Source organism: Lissotriton vulgaris, chromosome 11 (assembly GCF_964263255.1).
Source record: "Lissotriton vulgaris chromosome 11, aLisVul1.2, whole genome shotgun sequence".
NCBI classification, from domain to species: domain Eukaryota; kingdom Metazoa; phylum Chordata; class Amphibia; order Caudata; family Salamandridae; genus Lissotriton; species Lissotriton vulgaris.
The window spans coordinates 75,149,279-75,170,942 of record NC_141699.1 but is presented as its reverse complement, the minus strand read 5'-3'; the positions used below and the strand labels follow the sequence as shown (position 1 = coordinate 75,170,942).

The 21,664-nt window shown below is 48.9% G+C and overlaps 1 protein-coding gene across 1 annotated transcript in view; it reads right to left on the bottom strand.

The window, feature by feature from the left end:
• MAPK1 (mitogen-activated protein kinase 1) overlaps positions 1-21,664 on the bottom strand; it is a 352,914-nt gene that overhangs the window by 241,132 nt on the left and 90,118 nt on the right. The window contains exon 2 of the mRNA XM_086942728.1: positions 13,511-13,693. Coding sequence (XP_086798854.1) covers positions 13,511-13,693 — 183 coding nt within the window. The remainder of the gene's footprint in view (positions 1-13,510; positions 13,694-21,664) is intronic.

The following is a 21,664-nucleotide window of genomic DNA, read 5'->3' as shown; positions in this document are numbered from 1 at the left end:
AAGGCGCTGGCGGCATCGAGGCCGAAGCACCCACCGATGTCTGGCCGAAGCACCCAGACTGGTCAGCTGGGCCCGAAGGCGCCGCGGAACCCGCCAGAGGAGTGAGGGACCTCATGGCCATGAGGAAGCGCTCGATCTCCTCCGGCGTCGCTTGCTGCCCAGGGACCGGAGGGTATGGGGCAGGTCGCGACTCCCGTGACTCCGACGGAGCCGCGTGGGCAGTGTCACCCGAACCCCCGGCCGCATCGAGCGAGCGTTGGGGGGAGTCGGAAGAGCGATGACGTCTCTTCAGTTTCTTCTGCTTACCTGTCAACGACTTCGAACCTGAGGAGTGATGTCGACTCCCGGAGCTATGATGGCTCCGCCCCCGTGATCGGTCCCTCGACCTCCGTCCGGACCGGGCCTCTCACGGCGCGGGGCCGACTGCCGGAGCTCGAGCCGCTTGCGGGACCGCTCCCGCCTAGCTTTCGAGTTTAAGGCCCGACAGTCGGAGCAGGTCTTGTCATCATGATAGACGCCGAGACAGTGGAGGCACCAACGGTGAGGGTCGGGGACCGACATCAGTCGGTCGCAGCCCCCACAAGGCTTGAAACCTGGCATCCCTATCGGCACCGATCGGAGTCGAAGACTCGAAGAATGATCAAAAAATCTCAAAAAAGTTTTAGTCAAAAAGTGACTAAGGTACCACTTTTTCCGGATCTGCGCTGCTGGTGCAGAAAAAAGAAGAACCAATGTCGGCACGCGTAGGCGGCGTCTAAGTACTCCGACGACGGCATCACGGCGCCCACGACGCCGACGAACGCGGAGCCGCAGACGATGCCTACCGACGCGCAAGGGTACTGCTACGCAAAATATTTCCGGATCCAGTCTGACACCTGGGGATATTCTAAGATAAGGAATCTAATACTAACCTGTTTCTTTCAGAAATTACATACAAACGCTTGCTCTGTCACTGAACGTTGTACATCCACTTGCAATCATGTTGAGTTTCTTTTGTAGAACTGATGTAACAATGTCTTGCAATATGACATTCTAAAATGTACAACAATCTCAATGCTTTGAGAAATGCAATAAAATAGGTTTTTACAAAAAAAAAAGCAATTTGCTCTCTCATAAGACTGTGACCCACCAAATGGCATATGGATGAGTCAGGTTTGATGTTGCTAAAGAAGAGGTTCACTGCATCCGAGGTTACCTATGGATAACCCCCCTACCCATAAGGCACCTTTTAGAGGCATTCATTCCCCCATCATATTCCTCCCTTTAATAGATGAGAAACCATACCCTGCAAGTGTCCTGGAACACATACAGAGGCCAAGGAAGCCTGTCCCCTCATTGGAGAAGACGTCTTATAAAACAAGCATGTTATTATGGAGGAAGAGGCATATGTATATAAATATATACAGATAGATATGGATAGGCAAAGGGATAGATAAAAGATAGATATAGATAGCTATATAGATAAGGATATAGACCGAAATCTCGAGAAATAGATATGGAAAAAGTTATATTGTAGGCTTCTGTTAGTAGCGAATGGTACATAGATACACATGCTCTGCATACTAGTGCCAACCAGTGTAGGTTGGACATGTTTGCAATATCTTTCTTTAAAAATGGTTGAGTCACAAGACCCGTTATGACTCCATCCATTGTGTACAATGAAACAGTACAATGGCTCTACCTCCAATTGTATTCCCACTCAATGGGAGAGCAGTGTAAGTAGAAAGTAGTGTTGAAGGGGGCGCTAGAGGCTCTGCATGACAGAATTCATCCGACTAACATCCGCCACATTCCCTCTGCAGTGATTAGAGTTTCTGGCCTGACTTGTGGCGGCGCCGGCATATGGCGGCCACTGGGCTCCTGTAGGCGGCTGAACGGCAGCACTGCGGGGGATCTACGTGGTGCCTGCGTGGCCCCTCCGGGTGTCGGAGGGTGCCGTGATTGAGGTGATAACTGCGGGCATATCACTACTGGTACAAGAGGCGTGCCTGGAGCCTTCCCGACCTACGCAGAGGATCGCGGCCCCTCTGGGAATAGAAGGGCCCAGCGACTGCTGGGACAACTGCGGGCCTTTGGCGGCTGATACGGGAGGCGTGCCTGAGCCTTCCCGACCAAGCGGTGGTGAGTGCGGCCCCTCTGGGTATCTGAGGGTACCGCAACGGTGGTGGTGGCTGCGGGCGAGCTGAGGCTGAGGCTGGTGCAGGAGGTGTGACTGGAGCCATCCCAGTGTGGTGGAGGCGTGCGGCTGCACCTCTGGAATACGGGCCGAGGTTATCGCGGAGGCCTGCAGCGGGAAGCGGAGACGTGAGGCAGAGGAGTACGGCCCCCAGAGTTCCCTGACAACGGTGCCCGCCGGCAACGGATGCAGTGAGTGGGTCAGCCTGTCTACCGGCTTGGACCGCGGAGGCGGGATTAGGCCAGGGACCGTGGCTGCGCCTGGCTTGCTGTGTCTGGTGCGGGCTGAAGGTGGCGGCGGCGGGGAGGCTCGAGGTATCGTAAGGTCTGTGGCCTGCGAGGGCCCCGGCGGACAGTGTGCTGTGAGCTACTTTTGTTATCCTGGTGAAGACGCTCAGGATTTTGACTGCTCTGCTGGGGCTCAGACCTCCTTGTGCTGAGTGCTGCTGTGCCACGTGGACTCTTCATTTGTGGGGCCATTAGCGGCGGACAATCGCTGTGTGGGGCTGCGCAGATTTCAGTGGGAGCCGCCTCCTCCACCCCCCCCCCCTGCTGATGGTCCTCTGGTCTGTGGCCTTGCTTTTAAGCCTGCATTACCATTGGACTCTTATTGTCACTTCTGGTCTTTACCCTCCCGGGCTGCTAAGAGACGTGCACCATCTCTAGCAGCCTGCTAGACACTATCAGACACCTCTGGCTGCAGTGTATGTTGGTCTGGCCTGGGGGAGTTCAATATGCACTTTGGACCTGCTGTGGTTGTGCCTACATGGGAGATTTCCTTAGGGGTGCTGTGCGACAGTTGGGGTTCCGTGTGAGACTGCGCGGTCTCCCCATACCTGTGGCGGTGAGGTGCGGTCCGGAAGGGCCCCTTGAACATGTGGCTGCCGGTTTCCGCCTTTCTCCTTCCCTGCTTAGGTTGCTGTGACGCAGCCTGCGAACATGGGTCGATCGGATAGGACTCAACCTAAACTCTCTTTTGAGTCCAAACAAGCGCCTAAGACCCCACAGAGGGCCGATTCGGAGGCGGACGCGGCGACCGTTGGGTCCCCCACTCTGGAGGCCACATTAGTTGCCATGCAGCAGACCTTACAATCAATAGAAGGCGCTATGGCAGCAGTCAACCACAGACTTGATCACATGTCTTCTCAGTTAGAAAAAGAGTGCACGCATGGGGAAGTGGAACAGAGGGTCTCTGCTGCAGAGGATGGCCTGTCCACTGATACGGATAAGGCTCTGAATATGGAAAAAGTCCTCTCTCATACAGGCGAAAAACGAGGACTTAGAAGCGCTGTCCCGATGCAACAACATCCGCGTTACGAGATTGCCGGAGTCCACGAATGTGGGCAGAATGGAGACCTACATGGAGCGCCTCATCACAGGCATTTTTGGCGCGGAACAGTTGTCCAATATGTTCATCGTGGAGCGGGCCCACCGCTCCTTGGCTGCTCGTCCTATCTCTGGAGCTCCCCCCGTCCCATAATAGCCAGGGTCTTGAACTATAGGGACAGGGACAGAATCCTGCGTCTGGCTAGAGAGAATGGGAAGATAGAGCATCAAGGGAACACGCTTGCTTTCTTCCCAGATTTCATGGTTGCCGTTCAGGCCGCACAGAGGGAGTTTAGCACAACAAAGCAGTTTTTGCGTAATGAAGAGGTCCCCTACGCCATGCTGTATGCTGCCCGCCTTCACATTGGCGCTGCATCGGACAACAAGATTTTTTCTTCCCCTAAGGCTGCAATGGACTATGCGAAAAAATTGAAGCGCAGGAAGCAGGCTTCCACGGGGGCGCTGGAGGGGGAGGAGCAGGAGGATGCTGAGTGCTGAAGGTTGTGACTGCTACACTGGAGGATACTATGCATGCCTGATTCTATATTAGTCTCCAAGGTTTCGTGTTTCCTTTTAGCTCGGGCCCTACACTTGTTTATGATTATTAGAGAGAAGGTCTTCGCATGTACGGGAATGCTGGCAATGCTCTGGTTATCAGCTGTTTTTGGCTACCACTGGGGGGGCCTTCTTTTATTGCTCTTTCATATTTTTTATGATTACTATGATACTCGATGCCTACATGTGGTTTCATGTCTGCCAGGGCTTGTGATCTTAGGTTTCTAGAGTACTGTCTTACCCCACCGGTGCATACATGGCCGGTCACAGAGCTGGGATGTGTACATATCGACAGCTCGGTCAACTCCTGCTATGCGGGAGCTTTGCGCATCTGTGCCCCCTTTATATAGGTGTACCCCAAACCTTGATCTTTGTTGGAAGAGGAACCTAGAAAACATCAATCCGGTTGATTTTTCATCAGCTAGTCACACCCTCGCGCCCCCACCTGATGGATCCAACGATGTTCTGGCCTTCACAAATCACTACTTCCACTCAAACAGGGTTTTTGACACCATAGCCCCCCTACAATTAAAAAGAGTCAACACAAAGAACTCAAACCCCGGGTTGATGGTAGACTAAATGAAGACAGGAGATCATTAAGAGCTATTAAAAGACAATGGAGAGCAGTCCCATCCACTTCCCACTTGAAACTACTAAGGAGCACCAGAAATGCCTACTACAGAAGGATTAGACTATCTAAAGCGGAGTACATACGTACTCAACTAGACCAAGCTAAGAATCGCCCCAAAAAACTCTTCGAAATAATCAAAGCTAATCTAAGGGTGTCCACTACTCCCCCCAAGCCAACCAGGATACACTCCCCAAATGTGAGGATCTTGCCTCCTTTTTCACAACAAGAACTGAAAAACTAAAGGCCAACCTACTTAATGATCTAGTATCACTTTCCGTTACACCCACAATCTCCTCTCGGACCACAGCGGGGCCCCCGTACAACTGTGTCACAACACCCAACCTCAAAAACAATGCCTCCTGGTCCACCTTCAACCTCTACAATGAAGAAACTATCCTCAACGCGCTAAAGACCTTCATGCCACTGCTAGTGCCTCTATGGACGAGGATCATAGATTCCTCACTCATACAAGGAACCATCCCTTACATCCTCAAAGCTGGCCAGGTATCCCCATCCTTAAGAAATTATCAACGGACCAATCTGACTTAAAAAACTATCGCCCAATATCCAACATCTCAACCCTTATCAAACTACTCGAAAAGTGTGTCCACATGCAGCTTAGTATCCACATAGACAGATTCAACCTTCTAGACCAATTCCAATCAGGCTTTCGGTTAGGTCACAGCACAATCAGCCATGACTCACATAATTGATGATGGACTACAAATACTGGATCAAAACAAAGCCTGCCTGCTAATCCTCCTTGACCTTTCCTCAGCCTTCGATACAGTCAAACACGACAACCTACTGGACCTCCTGAAGCATAGAATGGGGCTATCTGGAACAGTATTAAACTGGTTCACCTATTTCCTCCAAAACAGAACACAAAGATTCAAGATCAACCAATCATTATCTAATTCCACTCCTGTCACTCTAGGAGTACCTCAGGGATCTTTTCTCTCCCCAACACTCTTCAATCTGTTTATGGAACCACTCACAGAGCTTCTCAACTCCGCAAATATCCAATATCACATGTATGCAGACTATGCACAGCTCTACATTAAGGTCAAATCTCTTGAAGACATCAAGTCCCTCAACTCAACGCTCCAAGATACACAGATCTGGCTAGACAAGAACCATTTAAAACTAAACACTCTAAAAACAGAATTCCTCTTAATCGCCCCTCCCAACCAAACAACGATCACCCGCGAGGGGATGGAACACCTAACGGCACTAGACGGGCAACCTCTCATCATTGATTCCGCTAAATCTCTGGGAATAACCCTAGATGATAAACTAAACATGCTGAAACACATCAGCGCTGAAAATGCTGAAACACATCAGCGCTGCAAATTTTCAGATTAACACATTAAGAAAACTGAAACCCTTCATTCCCACAAATTACTTCAAACAGGCAGTTCAATCTCTAGTAATTCCCAGAATTGACTATGGGAGTGTCACACTCGGTGGTCTACTCAAATCATCAACTGTATGCCCGGTACCAGCCTTTCAGGGTCTAACAGCAAGCTAGTGCTGCTGCCGCCCACAAACATTTCTGCCCTCCTGATGCGGAGCTTGAGCAGGGGAAGGCAGAACAATAGGTTTCCTGCCACAGAGGTGTGACCACCTCCCTGACAGGACTTAGTGTATTGGGGTGGGGGCGATTGCTAGCGTAACCAGACTGCTTTGAAGGGCACATTTGGTGCCCTACTTGCATGCTCCAGTTTGCGCGGGTTGGGAGCCAGTCTCCCGGCACTGGCGCAAAACTGGACAACCCCTCCTCTGGGAGGGATCCTTGAATCGTCTCAACCCTTTCCCTAGGGTACTAAAGGGCTTAAGTGTGGGTGGCTCTTGACATTCATCATGGGCCAAGATTCAAATTCAAAACCACTTCAACAGTCTGGACACCTTGGCCTTTGTTGGACTTCGCCTGGAACCGAGACTGTACGAAGGAAGACTCCTGCTGCTCTTGGTCTCACTGTGCTGCAAGTCATCTTAGTTGTCTGTGACTGTGCCCAGCCTGTCAGCATCAAAGAAACCCTAAGTAATGGAGTGGTGTAGGTATCCTGGTTCCTGGGGTGACTCTCCAACCTTCTGTCTTTCACAGTGTTTCCTGAGGGTCCCTCTGGAGACCACTTTGTATTTGTGCCTACTTACCCGTTTACATTTGAAGCATTGTGTGTACTGTGTTGATATCTCCAGGTGGGAGATATACCAATGTGTAAGTAAGTGTGTATAATAAATATATTATTTGTATAACTACACTGTGTGGTTCTTTTTCCTATTACCTACACTATTATTGGAAAGGGGCGACCACTCGGTCCCCCCGAACGTATGGCAGAGTACCACGATCCCCCCGGGAAGCCATCTTGGGCGGGAGGCGAGTCTCGGCTGGTATGCCCGAAGCGGCGTAGCCGGGGCGCGCCTTTTCCCGCCCTAGAGTGGGTTGGCCTAGACACTGACGCGGCTGGCCACGCCCTAGGGGCAGGCAGGGGCGGGTTTACGCCCGCCCTGAAGACGGATAAAAGGAGAAGCAAGATCCGAAGGCATCCTCTTGTTCCTGTGCTCTGAAGCTGCACCTCCTCGCTGCACGTGAGCTCGAGACGGAACGAAGAGCCAATTTTGAGCGTTGTAATCGTTCTTGTTTGTTTTGCAGATACTCTGTTGGAGAATGCCGAAGAAGGCGGGAAAGCGCATGACTACTGAACAGATGCTGCGTGTTCTCATGAAGGAGATGACCGAACTAAAGAGGCGAGTGGATAAGAACGAGGAAGGGGGACCAAAACGTCCTTTGGCGGGAGCAGCCCCGGGAGGGAAAAAACAAGAGGCCCAGAAGGGGAGCAGCGGGAGAAGACATCCCCGGTCCCAGTGCCCCGCTCGAGGCACCAACTCCTGTGCCGAAGGAAGGGAATCCGATTCCCGTTGTGGTCACCCCCGTTTCCGGGGAAGATATGCCGCCCGAGCTGGCAGCACAATTGGCAGCGTGGTTGGGAAAAGGTAACGAGGGCGCCACGGCTGTCGACGCACAGGAGCTAATGAAGCAACTGCGTGAGTCACGGGATGCAGCGAAGGTGTCAACGCCGGCTGCAGCAGTAGAGAAGCCGCAGGGGACGGGTTCAGTAGCAGAGACAACGTCCGGTGCAGGTAAGCGGCCATTGCCGATTGCGAGGGATGAGTCGGCACCCTCTCGTAGGGAAAAATTGGGTCAGCATGTTCCTTTGGCTATTAAGGAAAAGATATGGGCAGGGGAGTATGTAAACATATTCTCGTTGCTTACTGATCACTATGAGATGGAGCATGTAAAGGGCCAGAAGGAGCTCATGCATCCGAGTGTTTGGCGCGCAAAAATGGCCGCCTTTAAGGTAAATGAAAACATTGGCAATTGGGGCCAAGCGTGGGGGGTTTTTACATCGATCTTGGGGGAGCGAAGGCCCGATCTGTTACCCGAATTGCCGATTTATCAATCACGAATCATGGGGTACTCGGTATCACACGAGGGTAATCATTGGTTTTGCTATGATAACCTGTTTAGAAAGGCTAAAGAACACGATAAAAACTTAACGTGGGATTGTTATGATTCTGTGTCATGGTCCAAAATGAAGAAGGAGACTGGTATGTTAAAATTGCCATTAGTGGGGAGTATCGTTGGCGAATCTTCCCGCCAGTATGCGGGGACGCCCTTTCGGGCAGGTGCGGGTACAGACAATTACTCGAAGCCTGCCGGTAACACTGGAAAAAGGGGGGTTTGTTGGAACTTCAACAGGGGTAAATGTACTAGGCCCCAGGGATCATGCAAATTTAGACATGAATGTAGTGGGTGTGGGCAATCATCCCATCCTGAGTCCACGTGCAGAGCCAAAACGGGTGATAACGGGGGTAGAGGAGGCGCCAAACAGGTCTAACATAGTCCGAGGGGCGCCTTTACCTACCCCGATTGATACCTTGGCAATGATTCCTTGGCTCAGTGAATACCCGGATCGTGTTTCTGCTGGGGTGTTGCGGAACGGGTTTTCTTATGGTTTCCGCATCCCAGTGGGGGACTTTCAGGGTGTAGGGAAATGTAAAAATCAGCTGTCGGTCTTCCAGCATACGTCTGTGGTACAGGATAAGATCAGGAAAGAGGTTACTCGAGGTCGAGTCGCCGGTCCGTTTAGTGTACCGCCGGTTCCTAACTTTGTTTGTTCCCCTTTAGGTGTGGTCCCAAAGAAGGACCCGGGTGAGTTTCGGCTGATACATAATTTATCAGCCCCACGTGGTCTTTCCGTAAACGAAGCGATAGACCCGGAAGTGTGTTCGGTGCGGTACGCATCCTTCGATGAGGCCGTAGCCATTTTGAATCGCCTGGGGCCCGGGGCGCTGATGGCAAAATCTGATATCGAGTCAGCGTTCCGGTTGCTCCCGGTACATCCTGACGATCAGCGTCTCCTAGGTTTCATGTTTCAGGGTCATTATTACATGGATAGGTGTATGCCGATGGGGTGCTCTATATCTTGTGCCTATTTCGAGAAATTCAGTAGTTTTTTACAATGGGTCTTCACAAGGAAGACGGGTTTCCAGCATGTGATGCATTACCTTGATGATTTTTTGTTCCTGGGGGCAGCCGGGGATCCGGAATGTGGGCAGGCTTTGGCGCAATTTTGTGTCTTGATGAATCAGTTTGGCGTGCCATTGGCACCAGGTAAGACTGTGGGGCCTTCCACTTGCCTCGAGTTTCTGGGGATCGAGTTAGACTCCGCAGAAGGTTGTTTTAGTTTACCAGCTGATAAAGTGTCAAAGTTCAGGACATCCCTGCAAATGTGTATAAGTAGACCTAAGGTTAAGCTGCATCAATTACAGCAGTTAGTTGGCCAGTTGAATTTTGCCCTGAGGGTTATACCAATGGCCCGCCCCTTTTCCCGTTCGATCGCTCAAGCCATGGTCGGCCTGAAGGAGTGCCATCATCGCACAAGGCTCTCGGCAGAGGTCCGCCAGGACATGCGCATTTGGTTGGCATTTCTGGCGGATTTCAATGGTCGAGTCGTCTGGAACAAACCAGCCGTGTCCTCCGAGGAGCTGGGGCTGTGGACGGATTCGGCAGGGAGCATAGGTTTCGGTGCCATATTCGGCACGAGATGGTCTGCACAAAAGTGGCCGACATGGTGGCATGACAGTGGACTGACAAATAACATTGCTTTCCTGGAACTTTTCCCCATTTTAGTGGCCCTGAGAACTTGGCCCGGAGGGTTCAGAGATCACTCGGTGGTATTTTGATCTGACAATATGACCGTGGTCGAGTGTATCAATAGTCAGGCAGCACGATGCAAATGGATTTTGAGACTGCTCAAAGAAATTGTTTTACTTTGTATGCAATTGAATGTGCTATTCAGAGCAAGACATGTCCCAGGGGTAATGAACCAGGCGGCTGATGCACTGTCTCGTTTTCGTATACAGGCTTTCTGGGGTTTCCTTCCCACAGCGGACCCGGAGCCGGCACCCTTTCCCGAAGCTCTCTGGTCTCTCGGTGCCCCGAACTTCGTAACCTCGTGGGAGAGAGTTTAGCACCCAGGACGAGGAAGGCATATGAAGGGGCGTTCCGGTCCTATTTGGCCTTTTTGGGGACTGATAGGGAGGAGCTTTGGGGCCAGGAAGAGTGGGTGGTGGATTTTCTGATGTCCTTACATCGGGTCGGGAAATCGGTGGCCACGGCTCAGAGGCATCGGGCTGCCATTTCCTTTGTTGCTAAGGCTCACGGGATCCAGGATCCGACAGCGTCTTTCGTTGTACAGAAAGCGCTACGGGGGTGGCAACGCCTTGAGGGTCGCAGAGTAGATGAGAGGCGCCCGATAGGTTTGGATAGGCTGGCTCAGTTATTATCCAGTCTCCCTGCTATGTGTTCATCTCAGTTTGAGACGGTGTTATTCCGAGCCGCTTTTACGCTGGCATTCCATGGGGCTATGCGGGTAAGCGAATTAGTGGCGAGGAACAAGCAGGATGTGACAGGAGGATTGTGCCAGGAGCACGTCCAGATCAGAGGGGAGACGATGACGGTCTCATTTGTCAGGTCTAAGACCGATCAGAGTGGGATGGGTGACTGCGTAATCATACACAGGATTCCCGGGTCCTCCATGTGCCCGGTAAGGTGTCTAGAAGATTATTTAGCACGAAGGGTGGCATCATGGGGGGGGACCTTGTTGAGACACGCTGACGCCACCCCACTGACAAAGTTTCAGTTTCAGCGGGTGCTTGCGATGTCGATTGCCGCTGCGGGCTTGAACCCGGGCGAGTTTGGGACCCATTCCTTTCGGATAGGGGCTGCTACAGAAGCAACAGCCAGGGGTCTGGATGTTGAACAAGTTAAACGGGTGGGGCGTTGGTCCTCCAATTGTTATAAGAGGTATGTGCGGTTGCACATGTTGTGAAGCTGTAGCAATGTACTCACGCTGCTTGTTTTTGTTTGGTTTTCAGTTGCGCAAGCCTACGAGGCGGGCGGACTTTGCAGTCGACCCTACACCGGGCCAGCGGTCAGACATCACCGGCTGTGAAAAAGGAGGTGTGGGTTGTGGGCCACTCATACGTGAGGCGTGCCGCAGACGTATTCAAGGCAGGTGATATGATTCACGTAGCTGGGGAATACGGGTACAGTGTGTCCTTCTACGGAAGAGGCGGGCTCTGTATTGACCAGTTTCAATCATTTTTTGAGGGTTTGCTAGGGCGGACGAGGTCACCGCCGTCTGTAGTGATAGTACATCTTGGGGGTAATGATTTGGTCACCACTGGTAGACGACTTCTTCTTGAGGCGATGCTTTCCACTGTAAGTTGGTTAGCGAGGAGAGTTCCAGGGTGCACAATTGCATGGTCCCATATGATCCCACGAAAAGTGTGGCGGGGGGCTATTTCGGTTCCTGCTCTAAATCATTCCGTTAGGAAGCTTAATAACAAAGTGAGTAGGTTGTTCCGTTCCAAGACACTGCATGCTATTTCCCATGGGTGTATTAATGATGACAGTATGTATTTGGGGGATGGAGTGCATTTGTCTCGGGTGGGGAATGAGTTACTCATAGGAGATTTCTTAGCATGGCTAAAAACGTTACACCATGACCTTTAGGTAGGAGTGTTGTGGGGGGTCCGGATAGCCGGTCAACTATCCGGCCTGTGGCGGTAAGGTCATGATCGGTGAGCACTAATTGGAAGATCCCTATGAGTGGGCGTCACCCAGCACGGATGGGAGCGCTCGGGGGAGGTGGCCATTGGCCCCTCAACGGGGAGGCGGTCCCTTCTAAGGATGGGTCGCCGAAAGAAGAGGAAAGGCGGTCAAGGCCCCTTCCTGGGTAGGAGGGGTTACAGCCCCCTCCTGGGGAATTTCCCGGGGCCAGGACGTCTGCGACGGCAGATATGGTAAGTTGTGTGGGGTTTGGGGGGAGGTCTACGCTACCTTCTAGATACCTCACACGAGTTCTCGTACGACCTCTAAGTGGCGACGAGTTTTATTGGGGCCCCCGTCAAGTCAAGGGAAATTGGTAATTGCACTTGAGGTACGCCTCTGGGCCGCCCCTCACAAGTGAGGGCGATATTTCTGGGTTAGGGATCTTGACACCGGTTACGACCTTGCCGTTGGCCCTTAAACGTTAGGATGTACAATTTCAAAATTTCAAGTAAATGTTTTGCAGGATGTTAGTTCGGCTAGGAGAATCTTTGTATTAGAGACTCTGTTAAGGTTAGCCAAACATCGCAATGTGGTAATGAAATTGTACATAATATGAAACTGTTTATTTAATGTTTTAATTTTGTTTCATATTTTAATAAATACGGCCGGGGGGGTTACTCCCTCCCGTCTTCCAAAGACTTCAGAACTGTTTCCGGTTTCCCATCCTTGGGAATTGTGTTGAGAGGGGGTGGCGGGTATCTCAGCCATATAGTTCTGGTTAAACAAGCTACTTAACATTTTTTCTGGACTAAGCCTGAAGGCTACTCTCTACAGCTACCACTTAGATAGATTTCTATGGTTGTCTAAGCCCACTAAAATCCCCATAAGGGTTGTCTGGATTAGTGCATAGTGCTTCACTTATTTAAGTGTGCACCATATACTAAGCCAGCCTCCTACAGGGGCGAAATTCTTGAGGTTATGGTCTCGCAGAGTAGGAAAGGGATAAGGAATGTGCCACGGCCCATCTTTTCTTGAAGCATTCAAACTCTGAACCAGCCTTCTCACCAATCAGGCAAGACCCATCAAAAGGCATATCAAAGAAGCCTGCACACCACCAGAGAAGCCTGTGGCTCCTAGTGTGTCGCTGAAACACTTTGCTACTGCTGATTATTCTGCCCAAGCACCCTGTGTTCAGACCTGAATGTACAATGTATTTGAACGCATCCATATACTCATGGATAGTTTCAAACAGGTTGGCCTGAAATTCCTTGTAGACTGCCAGAAAGAACTAACCGCAGGCCATACAGCATGGCAATATGTCCTCTTACAACAGCTGGATTTGACTAACCGGAGAGCTAGGCTGGCCAAGGAAATCTTTCATTTCCCAAATGTTTTCTATTTATTTTGACTTTTCAGGGACAGTCAAACTAATTGCATCTTGGCTCTTAGTACATGGAATACCCACTTTCCAGGAATAAAAAACTGTTACAATGATATTTATATACTACACAAACAATACAATACACACTGCAACAAAAGCATGAAATGTAATTGTGAACACTAAACCTCACTGTAATTCCTTATTCAAACACACATCACTGTCCCAAGTAAGTAGACAAAACTCTTGCTAGGACCAATTTCATTATAACTTCCATTGTGCATGCAATACAACCCAGCATCTTTAGACCACAAAAGGATACACATCCTTCATTTGCTCGATGGAAGGTGCCCGGATAATGTCATTGATTCCAATAATGTTTTCATGTTTAAAGCGAAGTAGGATTTTGATCTCCCTTAGAGTTCGCTGGCAGTATGTCTGATGTTCAAAGGGGCTGATTTTCTTGATGGCTACTCGGACTTTACAGACATTATCATAGGCGGAACTGAAGAAGAAAAAAAAAAAAGAATTAAAAAAACAATTAGGCTCTTAAATCTCAGTGTTGCATCAAAAACACTTAATAATGAGCTTTCAGCAACAAAATGAAGATGGGAACACTGCATTTAAAAGAACATGACTGTTTTCGTTAAATGAAATAGAACATTAAGAGCTGACTCATTAACGGTTATTTGTGTGTGTCAAGATACTGTTTCACTAACTCGCATGAAAAATCTCCTAGAGGCAGTTTTAAACTATAAAAAGCGTATTGTGATCACGATGAGGTAATAACTGAATGCCATGCGGATGGCCCTGTCCAAGACATGTGTAGACGGGGACCTCCTGCTTTAAGGAACACTAATAACTGGCATGCTGGACGCTGTAATCAGTGTGGGGTCAGAGCACCAGCAGTTGTCACCACGTAACTCCCTGAAGTCAGAGAGTTGAACAAATCTGCCTCTCCCATATCATGGAGATTCCAGCCATGACGATATGAAAGCTGCCACCTACGACCTCCCCCTCTTAGACCTGGATATACCCGGACATTAAAATACAATAGAGAAGGCGAAGCACTCAGATTGTGAAGTGAAGGCTGTGAAGACAAACACATGTCTATTACATAAAGGAGTAAAATGGGTTATACTGCAAAAATACACAAGGTGACAAAAATAGGGCATCACACCACGTGGGTAATAGCATGGTAACAGAAGACAAGATCTACAATGTAAATCGAGTCAAATGGCCGTAATGGCACCAAATGTATTAGTCTCCACCATGTAACAAATTAGTGGGGAGGCAAATATTCATGCACAATAACCTCATTATACCACTACAGAATGATTTGTAAAGCCTGTTTTGATGATCGATAAAAATGTATATTTTTTTTAAATAGGGCATCATGGATACAACTCCAAGTACGAATACCCAATAGAAATCCTGGTAAATGAAGAGGCCCAACCACAAAATTCTTCTCGGTCCAAGAAGGTTTAGATTAAGGTAGTTGAGTTTTTCATTTTGGCTTGGCATGTACACAGAGGTCAGGAAACATTAGTCAGGCCATATATGTCAGGAATGGGGAGGTAACATTAACTCAGTGCCCTCCACTAGCTTTTTTCATGATAGAAGTATCATTAAAATACATCGGAATGGGTCTGATCGTTCCTCAGGAGCAAACTCGGCAGGAAAATAAATCCATTTTAATCTTAGTAGGCCATGACACCAGAATCCCAGGCGCATTCTCTCCAATGTCTGTTGCAACAAAAAGACAGTAAGTGCTCTACCATGTGTTTTTTTTTTACATTTTAGAGGCTCTTCGTGATCAAGGTGACAACTTCGAGACCCTAGTCATTCATTCAAGTCTATAAAGAAACATGGATTCATTGAGGAATCCACCAGCCCGTTAGAGTTGGCCAATCATGGTAATCCATAGTAACAAAAATAGCCGATTTTGTACAGATTTCTGGAAATTACACTATTTTGTATTTTAATAGCTGCCAAATCCATATCGATCTTAGACCTCACCAAGGTGCACTGTAACGAGGACTAAAATAGCCTCTTCCACTCAACAAGATTGCGATCAGTTTGACTTGTATGGGTCACTTCAACATTCCAGCACCTCATACCTAACTGCCTAGCTCCACCTTACCACTATATGAGGAGCATGTCTCGTAGAGATGGTGAGAACAGCAACTAATGTGAAGATCTTGGACTTCCAACAGAAACCTTTAGCAGCGAGGACAGCAAATTGAAGCAAGCATACTGTTGATAGAAAGCCTGTTCAATACCTTGCCATACAGTGGCGAAGTTCCACGGAGTTTGAAAACAACTTTGTGGAACTTCGCTCTGCTATGGCCCTCCTAAACTAATTATAAAGTAATAAACAAAAAAAAAACCCTTACCTTCTGTGGCTGCCTCCAATTCGCCATGGCCGCTCTCCATCTTCGTCCTTGCCGTCCTTCTTAGATAACTCCTACGCTGTAAGTCTTCCATGTGCGCATGCGCACTCCCAAGACGTACAACGTAGGGAGGATCAGATAAGGACAGGAAGGAGGAGGAAGAAGAGCAGCCATGTCGAGGAGGAGGCAGCCATGGCAGGTAAGTGCTTTTTTATTTCTTTATAATTGCTTTGGGAGGGTGCAGGGTCCAGCTAACTACGTTCTGCCACAGAGTGGTAGTTTTGCCTAAACTCCGCGTTTGCAACGGAACGAGAGTATGCAAAACAACATTAACTACTCTGGCGGAGCGTAGTTACCAGCCCCGGCTTAGAAATGGAGAAAAACACAGCATCAAGGGACATGCCACTGGGTAGACCAAACTATACTGCCCAGTCCCTGCAAAGCCCCTGTGCCTTCCAAGGACAGTTTTGTCAGGGTTGACAGTTAAACTCACATCTGACTTAAAATGGGGCTCCGCTAACTAATTTAGGATTCAATAATTCTCCACATACAATCCAATTGAATGATCATTGCCAAAAGGCAAACAGAGACTTGTGTAAAGTGTTACGCACAGCACAGGCACCAGCGGCATCTACCCCAAATCCCAGCTCCTCCTTTTTTTATAGACCAAGATATCAATGGGGCTTAGCACATCCTCCCACAAGTCTAGACCACACAGTAGAGAAACCGCCACTTTCTCTCACTCATGGATTATGGCGGAGCGTAAACGTACATCTGATGGAGGAGTCCATCTGGCATGTATGAAGTTATAGACTCCAAAATACTCTAGTTATTGACAATCACCAGCTCTATCGGAGTCAAAACACACAGATGCAAATCACTACATTCTGTATTTGTTCCATGCCAAGAAAACATTCCTTTTCGGTGATCAACTGTGTGGTCAGTGCTAGTTGAACGCAAACCTTTTATACTACCATAGGCAGTCCTTCCTCCCCCCTCTGATGTGGGGGAGCAAACATTGTTGAGGGGCAGAGTATGATCAGACCAGTTATCTGAGGAATGTCAGGCAGGTGGTCACATCAATTGCTGTTGGGAGGCTCCTGCCCCATGAATGATGCATCAGTGGGGTGCGACAAATCAGAGCACCCGCACCCAGGCAACTAACTACAAGCAAGAATGTTGGCACGGCGTAGGAGCCTAGCGACGAACGAAGATGGCCGCATAAGCTCTCGGCTCCGTCGATCTCCTCCTGCTGCTTGAATATCCTGCTACAAATCCTGCTTTTTCGCCTCACCCCCGTGTGGGTGACCCGTTGCTGATGCTGGCGGTGTGGTCCTGGGAAACTTACGGCCCGGATTGCCGGAGTTACATAGAGTGGAAGTTCTTGGCCTAACGCTGACCGAGAGCCGGGACCTCGAGTACTGACCCTGCCGGGTTGCAGTGCAACAACGGCGGCCGGGGGATCCAGACACGGTCCGGTCGATAGAAGTGGAGAGCAACCTGCCCCTGGATTGGTGGAGAGCCTGCGGTTCTACCCGCATTGTGGAGGTGTAATGATCCTGTAGGTGGCTGAGAGGTCGGGGGTCCCCTTCTCGGCGTTCCCTTCCCGCTGGGGTGGGGCCCCCTTCCGAGAGGCCCTATCGTTGCTGGACTGTGTGCCTCCTGCCCCCGCCTGCATCGCACTTTGGTCCCTGGGGGAATCGGGTGACCCGAAGGGCGCATTGATGTCTGGAGTCGATCAGTTCGCGGCGGTGCGGGGTGAAGAAGAGCCATCATTGCGAACCGTGATGGCCGCCATTAAGGGTCTGTGCTCCTACATGGTTGCTCTTTCACATAAGTCGATCGTGGATGACACCGAAACTGCCCGATCGCATAAGGACTCTGATCTGTCTGGTCCCCCTAAGCGAGCCGTTTCTCCCACTTTGATCCCGGAATCTACGACTCGAGGCCCATCTAGTGTCGAAGCCTGGATAGCAATGTCTGTACCGCTGTGTGCGGCTGAACCCGCCGCCAAGGTGTATCGCCCACCCACGTTGGCGAGTCCACCTGTGGTCGTGTTCACGTGCTCGTCCCCCTATGACTTTATTGAAACTGTGACCCGACGGAAACAGCGAACATCTATCGATCGTGTGAGCTGTGCAGTGTGGTGGAGTATGGAACGGTCGGGATCTGGTCGTACCGTGGCGAGTGTCATGGCGGCTGAGGATTGTGGTGGACGGTGGATATCCGTTGGACTCGCCGCACAGATTCGTGGACTGGCTGAACTTTTGACTTATCCTGTGAATACGCGGGTGCGGTGTGCGGAACTCATGGTGAACACTCGTAGAGGTCAAGGGTGAGACTGGTGTTCGACTCGGATGCTAGGGGTTTGAGAGGGACCCGGGATCCGCCATTTTCTTGTATCAGGGGGCGGGGCGGTGTAAGACGTCTTTGTTTAATGATTGTTTAATGACCAGGACTGTACGTCGCAGGAGGGGGGTAGTGCGACCGGGGATGCGAGGGTCTCCTCCTCCCTTAACTTTTCTTTCTTTTTCTGTGTTTCCTTTCTTTATAAATCTCTTTTCTACTATATTTCGGGTTTTTGGTCGCTGGGCGATAGGCACGCTGCTAGGGGGGTAGGCCGTAGCCATCTGCAGGGGTGCAGGGTGGGGGGTAGGGGTATTTTTGTTTTTCCGTTCTCTGTTTCTATGGCCTTTTTCTCTTCTTTTAGTTTGACTGGACTTCCTTTTTTCTCTCTCCCTGGGTTGGGGGTCAGTTTATCGGGTTACTGTTTGGACTTTTTGGGCGATGCTGGGACTGTGGCCGCTCAGTCTCTCCTGTCATTGGTTTCATCGGGTGGGGCATTAGTCGGGAGTTTACAGAAATGTATGCTTGCTTATATTGTTCGCTTCAAAATGTCTCTGCAGTTGGACATGCTTCTCTGCCCACCCGGTGATTGTATCTACTTTATATCCCGTAGCCGGCCCCCTCCTGTTCTCTTTTCTCTCTCTTTCCATCTCGTTAACATATGGAACTGTATTACGTATTTACTGTGTATATCCTGTTTTATTTTTAAAAAATTGACCTCTCTAATCGTGAGATGCTCTCCTGGGTGCGCCGAAACAGTCCGATTTTCTATTTTTTGCTGCCATGCCTCCGGGATGTTTGGCTGAATAGCTGTGTGCACCCTCTTCTAAATAAAGGTCCTCCAAAAAATTTTTTTAAAAAAAGTTGGCACTTCTCACATCAAAAACATGATAACTGTGCCTCCAGAAAAACTACCCAGGCCCTCTTCCTTTTAGACATGAAAAGACAGAAGAACCGCCACCCCCCCCATCACCCACTTCCTTTTCCCCCATCATATTCAGGAGGTGAAAAAGGTAAAAAATGAAATCATTATGACCCTCCAATAGACACCAAAAGCACATACAGAAAGAGACCATATATGTGGTCTGCATATTCTGAGAGACAGCCAAGGGAAGACTGGCTGTAGCTGCAGGTTCTTGTTGAAGCAGCACTGTCAATCCTGAGACTGCCTTACGGCGCAATCACAGAATATGAATATCATGCCCCCCCAACAATATCCCAATAGTACTTCCACCCCAATTAAATCCCTAAGCTAGGAGTTACAGTCCTGCCTCGCTTATGAAGAGGGTCACAGAGCTGAACCTCGTAATAAGCTAGCTGCAAAAACCTAACAATTAATAATGTATTAGATGAAATGGGAAATATGAAAGCATGTTGATTTATAAAATAGGAGCAGACAGAATGTATTTTGAGGACTGAATGAGGCACAGGCGATGACTAATTGAAAGGAAAGAGTCTTGAGCCACGAGTATACAGATGGGTCAAAGGCCTGAGAGGAAAAAGATGCCTCGTTCTTCACCATCACTACTTTAAATTTAAATCATATACAATGACTCGCTCGCTACATAGCGGTCAGACTGATTTGTATATGGCCATGTCTGAACTGGGGTGGCAGAGTGGGCTAAAGAACGGTGATGGATTAAACCCAGATCTGTTGACTGGGCGTGTGTTTTTGTTGGTTCAGATGCTCCGTCCATCACCACCCCCTTTTGTATCGCTTTGTTCGCCATAAGTTGGCAGGGTATGCTCAGACGTGAGTCCCTTGCTCACTTTGCCACTGGATTCAAGCAAGCCTGGCTGAAGACTGCTGTAATTCCAGAAACCGGTCCTAGGAAGCTTGTTTCCGGTCCAGGGAAGGCATGACTTGACAGTTCGGGCTGGACTGTTCCCATGAGGCACAGGGTCAGACTGATTTGCATATGGCCATGTCTGAACTGGGGTGGCAGAGTGGGCTAAAGAACTGTGATGGATTAAACCCAGATCTGTTGACTGGGTGTGAGTGTTTGATTGTTTCAGATGCTCAGTCCATCACCACCCCCTTTTGTACTGCTTCACTCGCTACATACAGCAACAATTCTGGACTTCTATACAGAGAAAAATACTTACAATGACCCACTAAAGTGCTCACTTTTGCATGCCAAATGTTTAACACTAATAATAATTGTAAATGCTCAGTAATAAGAGCTTGAGCAATATGTAGTAGTCTCAGTGGAAAACTGCAATGTTGAGGGATTGCAAAGCGATACAAAAGGGATGATGGACGGAGCGTTTGAGCAAATCAACTGATCTGGGTTTAATCCATCACCATTCTTTAGCTCACTTAGCCACCCCAGTTCAGACATGGCCAGATGCAAATCAGTCTGACCCTGTGCCTCATGGGAACAGTCCAGTCCAAACTGCGAAGCCATGTCTTCCCTGGACCGGAAACGAGCATCCTGGGACCGGTTTCAGATTCATAATCCTCATCAGCCAGGCTATCTTGAATCCAGTGGCCCCATTATGAATCCGAACTTTACGATTGGTAGAGATTTTTTTATATGGTACTGATAGGGCAAACACCAAGCTCGCTGGAAGATCCAGCCTGACATTTGACCTCTCTTTGAAAGCACAGAAAATGTGACAAGATGAGAAAAGACCGGACTATAGAAAGTGAGTTTGTGTAAGAATACAGTAAATAAGGTGTGAACAGCAGGGGGATGAGTCAGGGGGAGGGAGGCACTAATTCGAGCTGAACTGCCTAAAGCAAAGAAAGTCAGCAAATTTGAGTTACAAACAAAGCGAACGGTAAGCAACAGGCAGAATGCATTCTTAGGTCACCTTTCTGAACGTCCCCAAGCCTGGTATGCTACCATCTACAAACAAAGATCTTCTGGCTTTCTCAGAGCTTGATTTCTTTTGTTAAGCCTCATTTTACTGACCAGCAGATTGTTATCCTAATATTTAGTAAACCGTTCCGTAAAGCCAAGGAACACCACAAGAGAAGAGGTTTACCACGCCAAGGGAACACAAGATTACTTTTGAAGATAGCCAGGGGTGCTCATTTCGCAAGGCTGTTTTCGGCAGGCAGAGTGGACGGACGGCTACAAAAGCATTCAAGCTCCAACAAAGGGAAGCGGAGATCTAGTGCTGAGCAGGCCTTTGGCTTGACAGCATAAAAGGTCAGAATATATACACAAAAAGCTGCTGCAGAAATTACTATTGTTAAAATGCCCGCAATTGAAATGTAAAACTCTAGCGAACTGAAAACAATAGTTACTTCCTGCAGCAATGCTTTTCTAGTGCTCTCATTCACAATGGCACCTGTTTGGTTAAATTATTCTAGATTGTCAGATGAGGAGCCAAAAATACAATTTAGTAGTAATGTATCTAGTGATAGTTAATCCAGTCTAGAAAAATAAACTAGGTGACCTTGCCTTCTTTATCCAAAACAACCCTTTCCAGGGTATTTTCACTAGGTGTATGAAAAACATAGTAACAAGCACAAAGCATAGGCTAAGCCAATCAGCCGGATTTTTAAAATGTTTTTTTTTAAACAAGTAGAAGCTTTGTGTAAATTAATGTATTAGGATATACCTTTTTTTTGTAAATAAGGTGTGTAAGTAATAGAAGGATAATTGCACTTGTCCATGGGGTATGAAATTCGGTTTGCTCTCCTGGATGGGTATAATGCACACATTCAAAGCTAGGATCACCACAATTCAATAGGGCATAGCCTGCGCTCTGTGAAAGTTGTGCTA